Source organism: Prenolepis imparis, unplaced genomic scaffold (genome assembly GCF_030444845.1).
Source record: "Prenolepis imparis isolate NDT839.2.m4 unplaced genomic scaffold, iyPreImpa1.0 SCAF_3, whole genome shotgun sequence".
NCBI classification, from domain to species: Eukaryota; Metazoa; Arthropoda; class Insecta; order Hymenoptera; family Formicidae; genus Prenolepis; species Prenolepis imparis.
The window spans coordinates 623,510-642,843 of NW_028141161.1; the positions used below are offsets into that span (position 1 = coordinate 623,510).

General features: G+C 44.3%; 2 protein-coding genes, 1 long non-coding RNA gene and 1 pseudogene across 3 annotated transcripts; 2 read left to right on the top strand and 2 right to left on the bottom strand.

Annotated features, from left to right (window-relative positions):
- Window positions 1-1,797: 1,797 nt before the first annotated feature.
- Window positions 1,798-5,773, bottom strand: LOC145933986 (uncharacterized). Its single transcript, XR_014424960.1, has 5 exons — window positions 5,094-5,773; window positions 3,586-4,914; window positions 3,103-3,498; window positions 2,787-3,036; window positions 1,798-2,675 (listed from the first exon to the last, which is right to left on the bottom strand). It is a non-coding gene; the product is annotated as an uncharacterized LOC145933986 (long non-coding RNA).
- LOC145933790 (uncharacterized) lies at window positions 3,361-6,272 on the top strand. Its single transcript, XM_083033783.1, has 2 exons — window positions 3,361-5,925; window positions 5,994-6,272. Exons 1-2 carry the CDS (start codon window positions 3,361-3,363, stop codon window positions 6,270-6,272), a joined length of 2,844 nt encoding a protein of 947 aa, XP_082889909.1.
- On the bottom strand, window positions 5,797-8,531 carry LOC145933987 (uncharacterized). The gene is made up of 3 exons (XM_083034099.1): window positions 6,511-8,531; window positions 5,945-6,438; window positions 5,797-5,863 (listed from the first exon to the last, which is right to left on the bottom strand). The coding sequence occupies exons 1-2, from the start codon at window positions 6,628-6,630 to the stop codon at window positions 6,364-6,366; spliced, it is 195 nt and encodes a 64-aa protein (XP_082890225.1). The 5' UTR covers window positions 6,631-8,531; the 3' UTR covers window positions 5,797-5,863; window positions 5,945-6,363.
- Window positions 8,532-10,564: 2,033 nt separating this feature from the next.
- Window positions 10,565-13,002, top strand: LOC145933264 (uncharacterized; annotated as a pseudogene).
- Window positions 13,003-19,334: the final 6,332 nt, after the last annotated feature.

Genomic DNA, 19,334 nt, shown 5'->3' on the forward strand with positions numbered 1-19,334 from the left:
AAGCAGTGGTATCAACGCAGAGTACTAGAGAGAGAGAGAGAGAGAGAGAGAGAGAGAGAGAGAGAAGCAGTGGTATCAACGCAGAGTACTAGAGAGAGAGAGAGAGAAAGAGCTTTCTTTATTTACTTTTCAGAAAATAGTGACATTCTCTCTCTCTCTCTCTCTCTCTCTCTCTCTCAATGCAAACAATCAATTATATATCTCTTCACGACACGTACAGATTTTCATTGACTTATATTTTCTTTTTCTTTCCCCATTCTTGTCTGTCTTTACATGCTTGTATTGTGTTGTATGTGTATCATGTATAATTTACATTTGTATGTGTGTTGAGAAGATTGGAATAGATAAAATTTTATTACTTCATGTTTCTATACTATAAATGAATATCTGAAATAAATTTTTTCTGGAAATCAATAAAATATATTTCTCCAAATATTTTAAATTTATCAAAATATTTTTAATTTTACAATTAGGCTAATATGTTTTGCATTATTTTATCTATATTAATTTTTTTCATAATAAAATTGATTTTATTGAACAAATAATAAATAGTAAATAGAGAAAATATAAAATATCTAAAAGAATATATTCGTATAAATTGTGAAATCTAAATTTTGTTTAATTTGATTTTCATAAAAATTGCATTTCAGAAATTTAATTAAAACAAGCTACAATTATCAGATAGAAACATGAAGTAATAAAATAATCTATTCCAATCTTACACACACACACACACACACAACTTCTCATAAAAAATATTATATAAATTATATACAGGGTGTAACAGGCATATGGCCGTATAAGGCGTTTTTGGAGGAAATACGTATTTTCTTGAAAAATGTTTTATTACCAAAGTTGTAAGAGTTACTTATCATTACATAGTAGTATTAGTATGATTTTGAATAGCATTATCAAAGTTACATAAAGATCATTTTGAAATATTTCTATAGAAACCCTAATTTTTTATTGCATATACGTGTAGTTTCCTTCGATAGCTTTTCAAAATAATAAAGAGTATTTTGCATTCTGTGCTTTTTGCATAAAAATAGTTAACAGTATTTATACATAAAATAAAAAATATTTAGTGAAACATTTCGTTTTCAGTATTACTACTTTTATGCACAGACTGATGAGACCAATCAATCTAAAGAAAACGCATAATTGGAAAACATAGCACATTATATACATTTTAAAAAATAACAATGCGTTTTCTTTACACTTTACACCAATTGATTTGTCTAATTATTTTATGCATAAAAATAATAAGATTATTGAAAACGGAATGTTTCACTACATTTTTTGTATTTTATGTCAAAATACTGTCTATTTTTATGCGAAAAGCACAGAATGAAAAATACACTTTATTATTTTAAAAAGCTATCAAAGTAAGTTACACGTATATGCAATAAAATATGAGGGTTTCCATAGAAATATTTCAAAATGATCTTTATGTAATCTTACTGATAATGCTATTCAAAATCATACTAATACTACTATGTAATGATAAGTAACTCTTACAACTTTGGTAATAAAACATTTTTCAAGAAAATACGTATTTTCCTCCAAAAACGCCTTATACGGCCATATGCCTGTTACACCCTGTATAGTTTAATACTTTCAATATACAGGATCCGCCAAAAGTACCAGGACCACTGAATATTTCGAAAACTAAGCATTTTGTAAAGTTTTGAATGAAACTTATAGGGCTCAATATAAGGCATTTGATGGTGACCTTGACCTAGGGGTCAAATTTAGAGTTGATTTCAAGGTCAACTTAATATTTTAAAATGGTGTTGCGGATCGGAGAAAGATAGAGATAACCCGCGATTATCCGCGCCATTCGCTCGTGCGCCAATCGCACGCGCGTACTCCCGCTATCTCACCCCGCTGCGCGCGTCTCGCGCGGAACGTATCCCGCCGTTTGAACGGTCACGGGCAACCGTCCCGTGACAAACAAATTGTCAAAAACAAACGGTTTTGTCCTCCGACTCTCGAGAAGATTCCATTTATTTTGAAACAAAATCACAAATTCGGTGATGTTGCTTTCGGAACCTTCTCGAAGGTCGGCGGGATAAAACCGCTCGTTCGGCGCCCGATCGCTCTCTCGTCTTCCAGTCGTTCGCGCTGATAGATCGCAGTTCGCCACCAAGTTTCTTTTGTCTAATCGCACTTCCGGCGGATAAATACGCATCGCGCTACGATTGCACTTCTCGCAATCGCCGTGTATCAACCTCTGTACATTAACTGTAAATATAGTGCCGTTTCAAATATTCTTTTTGTGTCGTTCGATTCTATCTCTCTCGTTCTGTCTCTATCGTACTGTCTCTCTCGCACTCGCGTCCGCGCACTACACCGCAAGTCGCGCACTTAAACTGCACATTTTTGGTCCTTCGAGCCGGATCCTCGCGCCTTCGTCGCGTCCGGCAGCTGTTTCGCCGTCGGGGTGAGTGTTCTTCGTGTCCGAGTGCGTGCCGTGACCTGTGACAGAAAATGGAACTGGATCAAATGATCGACGCTCAGCATGAGTTGCACGCGCGCATACTGCGCAGCGTGGACAACCTGAAGAAGATCGGGACGGCCAAGCTGAACGTCCACACCATCCGCGCCGCGATTCGCCTCCTGGACGACAAGTGGGCGAAATTCATGGAACAGCATGAGGAGATTCGCGCCACCTTCTGGAAGGAGATCAAGAAAGATGACTACACGACCGACGATCTCCTCAGCAAGGTCGAAACGGCCTATTACACGCAGCGCTCCGAGTTTGCTGAGCTTGAAGGAAGGCTTACCAAGCCGACGGAAGCCGAACTGTGTGACCGGTCCCGCGAAACCGCGCCGTCGCGCCGAACCTTACCGCGGATCAATCTGCCTCAGTTCAGCGGCAAATTCGAGGACTGGCCGGCTTACCGAGACCTGTTTCACTCGATGGTCCTCGGGGATTCATCCTTGACGAAGATAGAGCAGCTCCACTATCTCAAAACGAGCGTCAAGGGCGATGCTGAACAGCTGATCCGGGACCTGCCTTCCATGGAGGGCAACCTGGAGCAAGCATGGGATATGTTAACTTCCTACTTTGAAAACAAGCGTCTCCTAGTCAGATCCTACCTGACGGCCTTCACCTCGTTGCCAAGGATGAAGACTCCTTCAACCGACGGGTTCCGCCGGCTTTTCCATGGCGTGCTCTCGACCGCTGGAGCTTTGAAGGGCATTGGGCGTCCGATCTCCGACTGCACCGACCTCTTCGTGCATTTAGTCGTCGAGCTCCTGGATGCCGAGACTCGTCGTGAGTGGGAGAGCTCCCTCGGAAAGTCTTCTGAACCGCCATCCTACGACAAACTCCGAGAGTTCCTGCAGGAGCAGCTTATGACGTGGGAGGTCCTGCAGACAGTAAAGACGGGGTCATCCGGAGGGTCGTCGAGCAAGTCTCCGGACAAATCCAGCCGCACCGCTCGCACCAGCCACGTGGGGAGCAAGGGGTCCGATCCGAGTCGCAGCTGTCCCCTGTGTAAAAGGGACCACTTTATAGCCTATTGCGATCAATATAAGAAAAAGACGGTACATGAAAAACGAGAGGTCATCAATACTCACCAGCGGTGCTGGAACTGCCTGGGTCGCCACCTGCTCGCTGAGTGCAGGTCATCAAAGGTATGTGGCACGTGCTCGGGAAAGCATCACACGACGCTGCACGACACCTTCACGGTCGCGGCCTTGACAGCCGGACCAGCTTCATCGGTGGCAGTCCACGTCGCGAAACGACCGCCCGTGGAGTGCGGACCCGCTCTTCTAGCGACCGCTCGCGTCCTAGTGGCTGATCGCGCGGGTACTCGCCACGCCGTGCGCGCTCTGATCGATCCGGGTTCGGAGACCTCGTTGGTCGCGGAATCGCTGGCTCAGCGGCTCCGTTTACCGCGAACACCTTCTTCCGTGGCCATCTTCGGAGTGGGTGGCATTCAGACGGGCGTCTCTCGCGGGCGGATCGGTGTCACCGTCTTCTCGCGCGACGGGCACTTCGCGCTCGCCGCCTCGCCGCTCGTGCTACCGCGTCTCTCTGTGTATAGTGGACCTTCAGAGGGCGGAGCTCACTCGTGGCCTCATCTAGACGGCCTCGATCTCGCGGATCCGGAATATCACGGCCAGGATCCCGTGGAGCTATTGCTCGGGGCTGACGTCTACCTAGACCTCGCCATGCCAGAGGGTCTTCGCCGAGGTAGACCGCTTGAACCCGGTGCCCAGCTAACTCGCTTCGGCTGGGTACTGCTAGGAGTAGTCGGGTCCGGACACGCCGCGACTCCCGTGTCGTCACTTCAGTGTTCCACAATGGAGGACCTCGCTGAGCTCGTACGCCGCTTCTGGGAGACTGAAGAGCCTCCCCGCGCCGTTCTGCCGCTGACCACCGAAGAACAAGAGTGCGAAGATCATTTCGTGCGCACTCACGAAAGACTTGCCGACGGTCGCTATCAAGTGCGACTCCCGCTTCGCTCGGAGCCTCCGGATCTCAGCTCCACGCGCCGCGCCGCGTCTCGTCTCCTCGACGTGATGAGACGCCGTTTCGACCGCGACCGCGACTTCGGGTTGCTGTACCGGGCCTTCATGAGCGAGTACATTACGCTCGGCCACATGTCGCCGTCCAAGGTCACGCCGTCCTCATTACGTGATCGAACCAGCTTTCTGCCGCATCACGGGGTTCTGCGAGGTTCGGGTACGGAGACTAAGATCCGCGTTGTCTTCAACGGCTCCACACGCACGGCCTCCGGAGCGTCACTCAACAGCGTCCTGCACATCGGGCCCAATCTGTTGCCGCCGCTCGCCGACACCTTGACTCGATGGCGGCGGCACCAATACGTCTTCGTCGCCGACGTGCAGATGATGTATCGGCAGATACTGCTCCATCCAGACGACCGAGACTTGCAACGGGTCCTGTGGGAAGAAGGGGGTCAAGTTAGAGAGTATCAGCTGAATACGGTCACGTACGGCCTTGCGAGCGCTCCGTACCTCGCCATCCGCGTGTTACGACAACTCGCGAGCGACGAAGCCGACCGCTTCCCGCTAGGCGCCGACGTGCTTTACCATGATATATACATGGACGACATTCTCACCGGGGCAGCCAACCTGGACGCAACATGCCGTCTATTGGACCAGGTAGTCTCGCTCTGCGGAGCGGGCGGCTTTCCGCTCAGGAAGTGGGCCGCCAACGACACTCATCTCCTGAAGAGGATCCCGCTCGAACACCGATTGGGCACCACAACGGGCGCCAGACTGCCGTCGCACGAACACTCGGTCCTGGGTCTCCGCTGGAACCCAAGGGATGATGTCTTCTCCCTGTCGGTACGACTGAGCCCCACGGCTCCACCAACGAAAAGGTCAGTCCTCTCCCAGACGGCACGCCTCTTCGATCCACTGGGCTGGCTGGCGCCGATCCTCGTGCGTGCTAAGCTGTTGATCCAATCCGCCTGGCTGCAGCAGCTGGATTGGGACGCACCGTTGACCAGAGAGGATACCGCAGTATGGACTAGCCTTGAAAATGAGCTACCCCTGCTCGAGGACATCCGGTTGCCCCGTTGGTTGCACTGCGACGCTCCATCTAGCTCCTTGGAACTCCACGGATTCTCCGACGCCTCCGAACGCGCCTACGCCGCAGTGGTCTACCTCAGGGCTGAGGCTGACGACCAATCGACCGTGAACCTGGTGGCCGCCAAGAGCAAGGTCGCGCCATTGAAGCGTGTCTCGCTCCCGCGTCTGGAACTCTGCGGGGCGGCCCTCTTGGCCAAACTGGCCGAACACGTCCGACTCGTACTGGGCTTGGAAACGTCTGCCGTGCACCTTTGGACGGACTCCACGGTCACGCTCGGCTGGATACGAGGGCACCCTGCAAAATGGACAACCTACGTAGCCAATCGTGTCGCGGAGATCCACCGAGAAAATCCGGATGTAAGATGGCGACACGTACCTGGCAAGGAGAACCCCGCAGACTGCGCCTCCCGGGGATTGTCGCCTAGGGAAATGCTGCATCACCCGTTGTGGTGGTCTGGGCCTGGTTATCTCGTCAACCCTGCAGACACCTGGCCGAAGGACGTCGGGCTCCCGGAAGCGACCGAAATGCCAGAACAGCGGCCACCACGATGCCATGTGACCACCGAGGCACGGGAACCGGAGGAGCTTTGCCGATTCTCCAGCCTTCGCCGCCTACTCCGCGTGTCAGCCTGGATTTGGCGCTGGCGGGCTCGACAGCTCCGCCCTGCCAACGTCGAGGCCGCGTCCACGTTTCTGAGGCCTGACGAGCTAGAAGCCGCACTGTCTCGTTGGATCCGGGTGGCTCAGGGCTTGAGCTTTCATCCGGAGCTGCGGGATATCCGTGCCGAGAGACCACTAGCTTCCAGAAGTCCGCTCCGCAAGCTGGCTCCCACGCTCGACCACGAGGACATCCTGCGGGTTGGCGGGCGGCTGAAACATTCGGTTTTGGACGCTGATCAACGACACCCAATGATTCTACCGCCGGAATCTCATATCACTCACCTGGTGATCGACGCCGCCCACAGGCGCACACTTCATGGAGGCGTCCAGGCCACCCTGGGTGACATCCGGCGGCGCTTTTGGATACCGCGAGCCCGTCAGTTGGTTCGCGGTCACATTCATCGCTGTCTTCCCTGCGTGCGATGGCGGGCGGCCACTCCACAGCCAAGGATGGGTGACCTACCGAGGACACGTGTCACCCCGAGTCGTCCATTCTTGCACACTGGCGTGGACCTCGCCGGCCCTGTCTGGCTCAGGACGACGAAAGGGCGCGGACACAAAGCCTACAAAGGTTTTTTGGTAGTCTTCATCTGTTTCAGTTCCCGCGCTATACACCTGGAAGTCGTCAGTGACTACTCCGCCGAGGCCTTCCTAGCTGCCTTCCGCCGGTTCGTGTCGCGTCGGGGACTGTGCTCAGTCGTTTATAGCGACTGCGGCACGAACTTCGTGGGCGCTGACCGGCAACTCAGGGACCTCTTCAGGGCAGCTGGTCGCGAGGTCAACGCCATCATCGGGCGCCTCGCAGACGACGGAGTTCGGTGGAGCTTCAATCCACCGTCGGCTCCTCACTTCGGCGGCTTGTGGGAGGCGGGCGTAAAGGCCGTCAAGCACCACTTGCGTCGCACCATCGGAGAGGCCAAATTAACCTTCGAGGAACTCTCCACGTTCCTCGCTGAGGTTGAGGCTTGCCTCAATTCAAGGCCGCTCGAGGCCTTGTCTGACGACCCGGACGACCTCGACGCTCTGACACCAGGGCACTTCTTGGTGGGGGGCCCTCTTCTCGCCATCCCGGAGCCGTCACTCTTGGACGCCGCGTCCAATCGGCTGAGTCGGTGGCGTCTCCTCCAGCAGATGCGGGACCACCTTTGGCAACGATGGACCCGCGAATATCTGCAGGGTCTCACCCCGCGGCCAAAGTGGTGGGCCACTCGCGGGGCCCTGCTCGAAGGCCAGCTGTGCCTCATAAAGGGCGAGAACACACCACCGTGTCGGTGGCCACTCGCTCGCGTCACGCGCCTCCACCCGGGAGAGGACGGACGAGTACGCGTGGTGGACGTCCGCACCTCCGTCGGCGAGCTGACCCGGCCAGTGGTTAAACTTGTACCACTGCCGACGGCAGCCGCCGCGGATTCGGAGCCACTCGCGTAACCCACGTGTCGCGATTCCGCGCGCACTTGTAAATAAGCTGTTAAATTAATTCAATAATTAGAGTATATAATTATTCCGTCCGATATTGTAAATATAATTAACTGTTCGTACTTACTGTTTGTCGTGAAATCTCGGTCTATCGTTGTATCGACTCGCTCTCACCACACTGCACATGAGGCTCCTAACCTCAGCTGTCAATTTCGCGACAGCGTGCGACACCCCGGTTCGCGGCAGCAATAAGTCACTAGCTATTAAATACTAGACTTTTCGTCGCTAGTATCTCGACGAGGCGGGCGGGATGTTGCGGATCGGAGAAAGATAGAGATAACCCGCGATTATCCGCGCCATTCGCTCGTGCGCCAATCGCACGCGCGTACTCCCGCTATCTCACCCCGCTGCGCGCGTCTCGCGCGGAACGTATCCCGCCGTTTGAACGGTCACGGGCAACCGTCCCGTGACAAACAAATTGTCAAAAACAAACGGTTTTGTCCTCCGACTCTCGAGAAGATTCCATTTATTTTGAAACAAAATCACAAATTCGGTGATGTTGCTTTCGGAACCTTCTCGAAGGTCGGCGGGATAAAACCGCTCGTTCGGCGCCCGATCGCTCTCTCGTCTTCCAGTCGTTCGCGCTGATAGATCGCAGTTCGCCACCAAGTTTCTTTTGTCTAATCGCACTTCCGGCGGATAAATACGCATCGCGCTACGATTGCACTTCTCGCAATCGCCGTGTATCAACCTCTGTACATTAACTGTAAATATAGTGCCGTTTCAAATATTCTTTTTGTGTCGTTCGATTCTATCTCTCTCGTTCTGTCTCTATCGTACTGTCTCTCTCGCACTCGCGTCCGCGCACTACACCGCAAGTCGCGCACTTAAACTGCACAAATGGAACCCACTATTTTTTATGACATATTCTTGAAACTTATCTCGAAAGCTTTCCAAAACATTATAATAAAATTATTTTTAGTTTTTTCGAGTTATAAGGCTTGAAAGTAAAAAATTTTTTGACATAAAATGTACATTTAATAAAATATTCAGTTTTTGGTTAATTTACCCTAATACTTTTATGCACGAAATAATGAGACCAATCAATTGGTGTAAAGAAAACAGATAATTGTTATTGCTACATGCAACTGCGTATTTTTTTAAAAGTAACTATGTGTTTTCTTTGCACCAACTGATTAGTCTCATTATTCCATGCATAAAAGTGGAAAGATGATGGAAAAATAAGTATGTAATATGATATTTTACATTTTACGTCTAAAATTGTAAACTTCAAACATTATAACTGAAAAAGTACATGAAATAATACTTTATTATAGTGTTTTGGAAAGCTCTCGAGATACGCTACAAAAATATGTAATGAAAAATAGGTAGTTTCAAATTGAAGGTTACTTTTGCGTGACCTTTATGACTATCCAAGGTAAAATGGCACCATCTTATGTCCCCTCTTGGATCAAATAATAAAACTTTATTTGAAACGTTTTTCCGTATCGTGCATATTTTACGAGATATTTGGATGCAATAGAACACCTTGTATATGTATATATGTATATATAAAATTGAGGAAAAAATTTTTGAACGATAACGCAGTCTTTTGTTTATATTTATATCAAAAAAATTTATTGTATTTTATAGTAGTTAATGCCACAGGCGATCTATTCGTGAGCTGGCTGTAACATCAGATGCGCTTTGCATGTGCGCTCTGGTTATTACTTCCTATCAGAGACGATCTATTCGTGTGCTGGTTATTTAAAAAAATCCAGAGGCGATCTATTCGTGTGTTGGTTATTTAAAAAAATCCAGAGGCGATCTATTCGTGTGCTGGTTATTTTAAAAAATCCAGAGGCGATCTATTCGTGTGCTGGTTATTTAAAAAAATCCAGAGGCGATCTATTCGTGTGCTGGTTATTTAAAAAAATCCAGAGGCGATCTATTCGTGTGCTGGTTATTTAAAAAAATCCAGAGGCGATCTATTCGTGTGCTGGTTATTTAAAAAAATCCAGAGGCGATCTATTCATGTGCTGGTTATATTTTATATAAAAAGCAGTTTGCACCTGTGTGTGCTCTGTTTATTATAAAATATAAACATTTATTTTCAAAATATTTTTTGTAGTATAAAATAATTAATTTTCTGTATTAGATAAAGATTTATAAACAAAAGACTGCAGTTTTCAGATATTTTTTTTTATTATAAAGTAATAAAATTATTTCTTCTTTTTGTAATAATATTTCACAAAATAATCCATTTATTTTTTTTGCAGACGACAACAGTTATTGAAGTCCAGCAATACGCAACAGGCAAATTACTCCAGGAGCACAAAAAAGAGTACTGACAATGAATCCATCGACTTTCAGAAATCAGTTCAATCAATTTCCGAAACGATGGATTCAGAAGTTAGTACTGCAACAATGCAATGCCTGAAATCAGATTCAGAAACAGGTATGTATAAAGAAAATGTCGAACTTTGCGAAGATAACAATTATTTTGTTATCGAGAATGGCCCTCCGGATACATATCGTATCCAGGAAAGCATGCTTCAAGGCCGTCGCATTGTCGATATTTCTTATATGTGGAATGAACTCCAGAGATCATTCAATAATTATATGAAAGGAATAGTGCCAATTTAAAGATTGGAAACTCATGAAAACTCAAACCAAAGGCCAAGAAGAAAATGACTCTAGGAATAGCACATGTAAGGATACTAGCAATGAATCCATCGATTTTCAAAAATCGATGGAAATCTCTGATACGATGGATTCTAAAGTTAGTATTCAAAAAGTGCAATGCCTGGAGTCAATTTCAGAAATAGATATGTGTAATGAAAATGTCGAACTTTGCGAAGATAACAATTATTTTGTTATCGAGAATAGCCCTCTGGATATAAATCGTATCCAGGAAAGCATGCCTCAAGGGCGTCGCATTGTCGACATTTCTCATATGTGGAATGAAATCCACAGAACATTTAATGATCATATGGCAGGAATAGAGTGACAATTTAAAGATTGGAAACTCATAAAAACTAGAACCGCAGAGTTCAAGACGCATTTGACATTCCAGTGCCAAATGTGCAATACTGAAGTCACTATCTGCTCAGAACCCGAAGAGCCGGAAACATTAGACATTGATATGGCTGCTGTAGCAGGAACTGTTACAGTAGGAATTGGCTATGCCCAGTTGAATGAGCTATGTGCAATCATGAATATTCCTTGCATATCCGAGTCAAAATACATAAAAAATAGAGAAAAATTAGTCGATGCTTTTGAAAAAACAGCCATGGAAAGTATGAAAATAACTGGCGAAGTTGAAAAGCAACTCGCTCTTGAGAGAAACGAAGTTATAAACGGTATTCCGTATATAACAGTTGTAGCAGATGGTAGTTGGATGAAGAGATCGTACGGCAGTGCCTACAATTCTCCTTCCGATATCGGAGCTATAATTGGTTATCGTACGAAACAAATTCTCTTCGTCGGTGTCCGCAATAAATTTTGCGCAATATGTGATATAGCAGAGCGAAAAGGTACTGAACCAAAAGCTCACAAATGCTACAAAAATTTTGATCGCAACGAAAGCTCCACAAGGATGGAGAGCGATGCCATCGCGGAAGATTTCAAATGTAGCCTCGAAATGCATGGGCTGATTTTTAAAACAGTTATTGCCGATGGTGATAGTAGTGTTTATCAGGCCATTATTGATAACAGACCATATAGTGAACAGATGGTTACAGTAAAAAAAATAGAATGCACGAATCATTTACTTCGCAATTTATGTAAAAAGCTCAAAGCTGTGGCAGAGACAACTCAGCCAAAAACGCAGAGGCAGCGTGGCTTTACAGAGTTGCGAAATGTTGTGAAAAACAACATTAAACATATCAGAAAAGAGGTAGAAAAGGCAGCCGAATTACGAAGAAAAGACCAACAAACACCTCAACATTGTAAGGCTATGGAATTGCAGAAAGATATATAATATTAAACATTCCTAGCCATGCTTTTGGCGAACATAAGCGATGCGAAGCACGCGGTCGTATATGCGAAGAGAATGATAGTAAAACAAACAAAAATTGTATTCCACTTTTGAAAATGCATGGTTTGTATCAAAAAATAGAAAGCGCTATTACATATCTAAGCGGTTATTCCGACAGCTTATTGCTGAATTTAACCAATAATCCTGCAGAATCGTTTAATTCGATAATCTGCAAAGAAATTGGTGGAAAGCGCATTCATTTTGGTAAACGAGGCTCTTACAATGCCAGAGTTGCGGCAGCAGCTGTGCAATTTAATACGCAACAAGCCATTACAGAATTGCATAAAAGCATGAATAAAACTGTTCCACCTATTGTTGAGAAACTATAAAAACAACGACAAGTAAAAGTTGCAAAAACCAGAGAATCTCGACAAGTGCAAGGAAGGCAAAAAAAATTCAAACAAGAGACAGGAACAGATCGTTATTATGGTCCGCAGTCTCAAAAACCAGATCTTCCATCTGATGTATTTGAGCAACTTCGGCAAAATCATTTAGAAAAATTGTCCGAAAATGCGAAAAACTGGAAAAAAATTGAATTTGATACGAGAGACCAAAGGGACTCGGAATTATGGTTATCATTGAGACGAGAAATGTTAACAGCATCCAATTTTGGATCTGTATGTCGCATGAGACCGACAACGTCTTGTGCAACAACAGTAAAAGCCATTTTATATCCTTCGTTCATTGATAGCGCAGCCCTAAAATGTGGTCGCGAGAACGAAGAAGTAGCAAGAAAAGAATTGGCTATAAAATTAAATAAAGAAATAAAACCTTGCGGATTATTTATCGATACTGAAAATCCGTGCTTGGGTGCTTCTCCTGACGGAATTATTGATGAAAATGGTCTAGTGGAAATAAAATGTCCTCTGTCAGCTGAACATTTGACAGCAGAAATAGCTGTAGAGACATTGCCTTCTTTGAAAGGTATTTTTGATAAAAAAGATCCACATAAAATGAATCGAAATCATCGATATTTTTATCAAGTTCAAGGTCAATTGAACATAACACGGCGAGAATATTGTATTTTTGCTGTTTGGACTCCACAAAGCATGAAAATATTGCGCATTGAGGCAGACAATATTTTTTGGAGAAATCAAATGCTGCCTTTCTTAACACGCTTCTATAACGAATGCATGCTTCCAGAAATCTTGGACAGTCGTCACAATAGGCATATGCCAATCAGAAATCCAAGATACATTATAGAAGCTAAAGAAGAAGCAACAAAAAAATACTGACAATAAATCAAATAAAGAGACCAAATATAATAAAAAGTGAAAATGACATAGAAGAGAGCAAACGATTCAAACCGAACGTTTCGATGGAAGCAATAATAACTGATATTGCTGATATTGCTCTGAATAAAGAGCAAGATGATGATTGCATTATCATAAGCTACACAAATAACGAACGCTATATCTGAAGATGATATAAAAAGAAATGAAAAACTTTTAAACACATTTGCTCCTCTTTATTTGGTAAAGGACAATATCTTGCGTGTGACAAGTCAATTAAACGATGAATCGTTGGATCTATTTTTGCGTATTATAAGAGAAACTTCTCATTTTGAAACACAAAGTGTGCTATATATAGAATACCCTCACATGATTAAAGCTAGTCGTAGTGATAAAAGCTTACAAATAATTGGAGGGAATTGTAGTAATCACTGGAGATGTATTTCCTTTAACGGCACCAAACTTCGCGTGTACGATAGTCTACCTGGCTGTACATACGATAAATTGGTAGCTAAAGAGAAAAATTAATATACATCTTCGTTACCCTATAGTAAACTCGAGTGACATCATTTTTGAAAAGGTTCAAACACAACCTGATGGCATATGTTGTGGAATTTTTGCTCCAGCTTTTGCCACGACTATAGCCTTAGGAGGCAATCCTTGCGAGAAAAAGTACTCCAAAAATGTAAAATACATGAGAGAACATTTCTATAAAATTCTAGAAAGCAATAAACTCTCACCTTTTCCAAAATAATAAGAAATTATTTTAAAAAATCTATTCTGGTAAGAATATAGACTTCAACAATCTATACTCTACAATTGGCCAGAAAAAGCTGCATCAATCTCGATTGCAAATTATAATCGGAGAGGCGAAAAACATATTGGTTGCGTTCTCACGGGAATGGACGGGGAGGGGTCCATTCTATATAATATTCAGAATATTGTAAAAGTATTCTGTTGCAATCAAGCCAAACAATGTATTGTAAGTGTGTGTGTACATGCATACTGTTGTGCCTCTCAGGGTACAACGGGATTTGTAGGATACTTTGAGGGGTCCGTTCGTCTTAGGAGTTAGGACTCCGAGTGTCGAGGGTGGTGAAAAGAACACTTTGGTCACAAGAGAAGAGTTTATTCCAACTCACGTGTACAATTCTTTGGTATGTCGAATCGCAGCGCGTCCCCACAGTAGATTAGATGTAATTACTTGTCGTCCTCGGTTCGGAATACGGCCCCGAGGAGTTAATCAGGCGCACTTATATTACCCGAAAGTAGGTTTTGTTTTTCGGTTAATGTGTCGCATGTATGCAATCGGTTTTGCATCGTCTGCGTTTTACGATCTCGAATGTGTCCCGATGTCTTAACGCGTGTATGCAATCGGTTGCGTTTTTGATTTCGAGGCGCGCGCTATATCTTTTGAAATGCTGATTCTGCGTTCTCTTTTGTGGGTTTTTAGGTCGTGGTTGGGTCATAGTGTTTACGGTTACAACACCCTTCCCCCGCGGAAAAAAGAAAACGGATCGAGTTTTCCTTTTCCCTATTCTTCACGTGGTGGGTTTTGTCTTCTATTTCTTCGGTACAATATTATGGCTATTGTGCTTATAATAAGAATGGCTGTGCCACCTGATATTGGATATATAACTTGTTTTTTTAAAAACGGGTTGACGCTGACGTTGTCTAGATCTTCTGTTAGATCTTGTAGTCTCGAGCTTAAATCCTTTAGTTCGGTAGGGTTCTGAATTATTTTCTTTAACTGTATTCAGGTTCGCTGGTATTTCGATTTTTAACCTTGAGATATTATATTCTGGTAAGTACGCTTGGAGATATGTGCCGTCTATGGTTCCCGAAGTTTTTACAATCATGTCGGCTGTTACTAATTTACAAGTGTTGCCTAGTGTGATTCGTCCTGTCCCCGCGATGGTTGTCCTATATTCTTCATGGTGTTGGCAGTTTATGGTTATCGGCTGCTCGGTAAGTGTGGAGTACAACCATGAGTGCTGGTTAGTCAGCTCAATCCATATGGTATGATTGGAATGTATATATCGTGTGTCGCATAATTTTTGCCCTGGGGGGGTGTGTGTGTATGCTTGAATGTCGCAGATCGCATTGTCGTTTATGTGATAGATGGGCCTATTTTGTTCGCATATATAGTGATTGTCTACGTTAATACATTTTTCTAAATTACTTTGCGTTATTGTTAGATAGTTTTGATTTTCGTTATCAATGGCTACTATCGGTTGGTTTATTTCTGCGAAGGTAAATAAATTCCCGTGGCTATAACTCGGTAGGGGGATAGCCTTCACTATGTTATATCTAGGATGCGAAATTAGTGGGAAGCGCAAAATAGTGTGTACGTAAGGGTTATTAAAATATGCGCTAACTGTTACGAATTTTTCAATCGTGAGCCAATTGTCTTCGGAGATTCCGAAGGGGAAGAATAGTCCTTGGGGCACTTGTGACGTGGCTTCCTTGAGACTTTCTATGATTTGATCTAACAGGATTAACCTCGGATGTATCCTTCCTGTTTTTACTGCCATTAAGTGATCGATGACGTCTTCCGCGTCTCTCATCAAATCCGTTATTATGGCATTAACTATGGAGAAGTATTCGTGTATTTCTTCTCGTTGTACTTGATTTGCCATCTGTTTTTGGATTTTGGTGGTAAAATTGAGTAGTAGTTGTTCGTTGTATTGTGTTGTTTTTTCCAGATTATCGATGTGGGCAATTGTTGTGTTTAAAATTTTTACTTGATTTTTCATCGTGTGATGCAGTGTTTGCTCTTGATTTTGTAAGAGGAGTAGTTGTTCCTTGATGACTTTGTCGTCATTGGCATCCATGGTTCCGAAGAGTGTTTTTGCTAGTGTCCCGATCCCGTCGAGTAGTCCTCTTCGTTTGTTTGTCGGTGTCCTGTATATGGTGTTCACTCGTTTTAAGAGGTGTGTTAATTTATCATTCTCCGTTTCGATAATTGTTTTTTGGATTTGGCAGCTTTCTTTATTTTGTATCTTGTGTAGGAGGTGTCCGTGATCAATATAATTTTGTAAATCGTGGAATCTTTTATTTAAGGTTCCTAGGTCTATATTAATTATTAACTTCCAGGTGGATTCTACTTGATGTAGATAACCGATTTTTTCGAAGTATATCCCTGGCTCTCGATTAAATTGTTCTACCTCGTATTCCTCTTCTAGGTCTTTTCTTGCGGTAGTAGGCTGCATCTTCCATGTCATTAGCGCTCTGGAATGGAAATAGATGTGCCGAAATTTTTCTTTCTTAATGTTCTATGAACGCTTTTAAACGGTTCGCATGTGTATTTATTATCTTTCGTCCTACTTTAATATTATAATTGACATCGGAGATTTTGTCGATGATTGTGTACGGTCCGGTCCATAATGCACCGAGTTTTTTGGATCGGCCCCTGCGGACGGTTTCGTTGTGTAATAGTACTTTTTCTCCTACCTTGAACGTGGTATTCTTCGATTTTTTGTCGTAGTTATCCTTTGCTTTCACCTTTTCGTTTTTTAAGTGTTCCTTTGCGATTTGCTGGGCGGCGCGTAATTTTTCTTTCAATTCTTGCGCGTAGTCATCGTATGTATATGTCGGCTTCGGGGGTTGCGATAATGCCGTAGGTAGGGTTGCTTGATGCCCGTAAAGTAGTTCGAACGGCGTGAACCCCGTGGCTGTATGCGGTGTGGTGTTATATGCAAACATTGCGTATGATGTCCATTCATCCCAGTCTGTTTGTTCAGCATTAATGTAGTGGCGAAGGTATTCTGCTAAGGTACGGTGTGATCGTTCCAAGGCTCCGTTGCTTTCTGAATGGTATGCAGTTGTCTGAATTTTCTCAATTTTTAGTAATTTACAGACGTCCTTGAACATTTCGCTAAGGAAGTTTGTACCCTGGTCGGTTAAGACCTTTTCTGGGATACCATGTTCGAAGATAATTTTTGTTACGAATTCCCTTGCAATTGTTGCGGCTTCTTGGTTAGTTATCGGAATCGCTTTACTAAATTTAGTTAGATTATCTTGGAAGGTAAGTACATATTTATTCCCATTACCAGAGATCGTTAGGGGTCCTACGATGTCTAACGCGCATTTTTCGAATGGTTTGCTTGCGGTATCTGTTATTACCAGCGGTGCTTTGTTTTTTCGCGAAAGTTTATTTTTTTGGCAGAGTTCACATTTTGCTACATAGTTTTCTACGTCCTTAGTCAGTCCTTTCCAGTTGTGTAGTAACCGGATTCTGTTAATGGTGCGTTCTGTCCCTTGATGTCCTCCTAGGGGTGCGTCGTGATACTCATATAGTATGCGGCGTTTCTCCTCTTCCGTGTATTTCCGCTCTGTTTTTGTGTCATTAATTTCTTCTTTATCGATTTTATTAATTTCTTCTTCATCGATTTTATTAATTTCACCTACGTGTCGGCTGAGTGCGTCGGCGTTTTTATTAGCTTTGCCTGCCTTGTGTACAATCTCGTAATCTTATTCTTCAAGTTTTAATCGCCAACGCATCAATCGCGATTCAGGATCCGTTACATTAAATAACCATACTAATGGTTTGTGATCGGTGATAATTTTGAATTTCGTACCATACAGATAAGGCCTGAAATGTTTTACTGCCCATACTATGGCTAGTAGTTCCTTTTCAGTAGTATTATAGTTATGTTCCGCCCGCGACAAAATTCTGCTTGCGTAAGCAATCGGGCGGTCTTGTCCTACCGGGCCTTGCGACAGTATGGCTCCGATGGCGTAATCTGAGGCATCCGTTGTTACGAGGAATTCCTGGTCGAATTCCGGATATTTTAGTATGGGTGCGGTAGTTAATTTATTTTTTAACGTGTCAAATGCGTTTTGCTGTTCGCTGTTCCACTCAACTTTTTCTTCCTTTTTTGTTAATTTTGTCAAGGGTTTAGCAATTTTTGAGAAATTTTCTATAAATTTTCTATAGTAGCCTGCTAAACCTATGAACGCTTGTATTTCCTTAGCTTTGGTGGGAGTGGGGAATTTTTGTACGGCGTTTATTTTGGAAGGATCAGGCATGATCCCCTTTTCTGTAACGATGTGTCCTAAATATATTACTTCCTTTCTAAGGAACTCGCATTTGTCTGGTTGGAGTTTTAAGTTGTGTTTACGTAATCTGTAGAGAACCTCGGCGAGTCGCATGTGGTGGTCCTCTAGGCTGTTACCGTATATTACTATATCGTCCAAGTATACGAGACATTTGATCCCTTGTAGTCCCGTCAGCACGGAGTTCATTAACCGTTGGAATGTAGCTGGCGCGTTCGTTAACCCGAATGGCATTCGATTGAACTCGTAATGTCCATACGGTGTGGAAAATGCAGTCTTGCATTTATCGGGCTCGGCCATGAGTATCTGATGGTAGCCCGACGCTAGATCCAAGGTGGTGAAGTACTTTGCATTTCCCAGTTGGTCTAGTATATCCGTTATGTTCGGTATTGGAAAAGAATCGCCTATGGTTAAATTATTAAGTTTCCGGAAATCTACAACTATGCGTAATTTTCGGTTTCCTTCCGCATCCGCTTTTTTGGGGACCACAAGTAAAGGCGCATTCCATTGGCTGTTACTAGGTCGGATTAGCTTGTCCTTCAACATGCCCTCTATTTGTTTATTTATTTCTTTTTTGTGTTTCTCCGGCAATCGGTATGGGCGTACATTTACAGGTGCACTGTCAGCTCGGAGCGCGATTTCGTGTGACGTAGTCGGAGTGCAAGTCAGCGCGTCTCCTTTAAGGTAAAACACGTCACCGAATTCCTCACAGATTTGAAGCAATGTTTTTTCTTCTTCTTGATTGAGATGTTGTAGTCGGAGTAAATTTTTTATTTGCTCTCTGCGGGAGAGTGTAGGCGCTTCCTGGGGGGGCGGGACATTCTCTCTTCGAGCCACCGTGTTCGTAATTTCCTCGACGTTTACCCATGGAGTTGACATTTTAATGTATTTTTCGGTTGTATTTATAACGCTAACCGGGCATGAAAATTCTTCTGGTTCTACGAGACAGTGTCCGATAAATACTCCGGGCAGCATTTCTTCGGCGCGTACCACGCCTACCTTATTCGAGTCGGTGGTGGCTCGGACGATTGTTTCGCTTCGCGGCTTCAGCATTAGCGCGCGGTACGGGCGTAATTTTAATATTGTCTCTGCTAGTTGTAGCTGTTTTTTGTCGTAATCACACATTATCTTGTGCTTTTGCAAGAAATCTACTCCCAAGATTCCTTCGTAGTCGATGGGGAAATCGTCCTTTACGATGTAGATAGGATGCCGTATTTTTCGGTCCTTCAAGGTTATTGTGGCCTTAATTTTGCCTATGGTCTGGATCTGGTGTCCCGTTACTCCGGTCAATGCCATTTTCTCTTCGTAGATCATGGCTTCCCCTTTTAGATTTCTTAATTTAATTAAGGTCACGGTTGCGC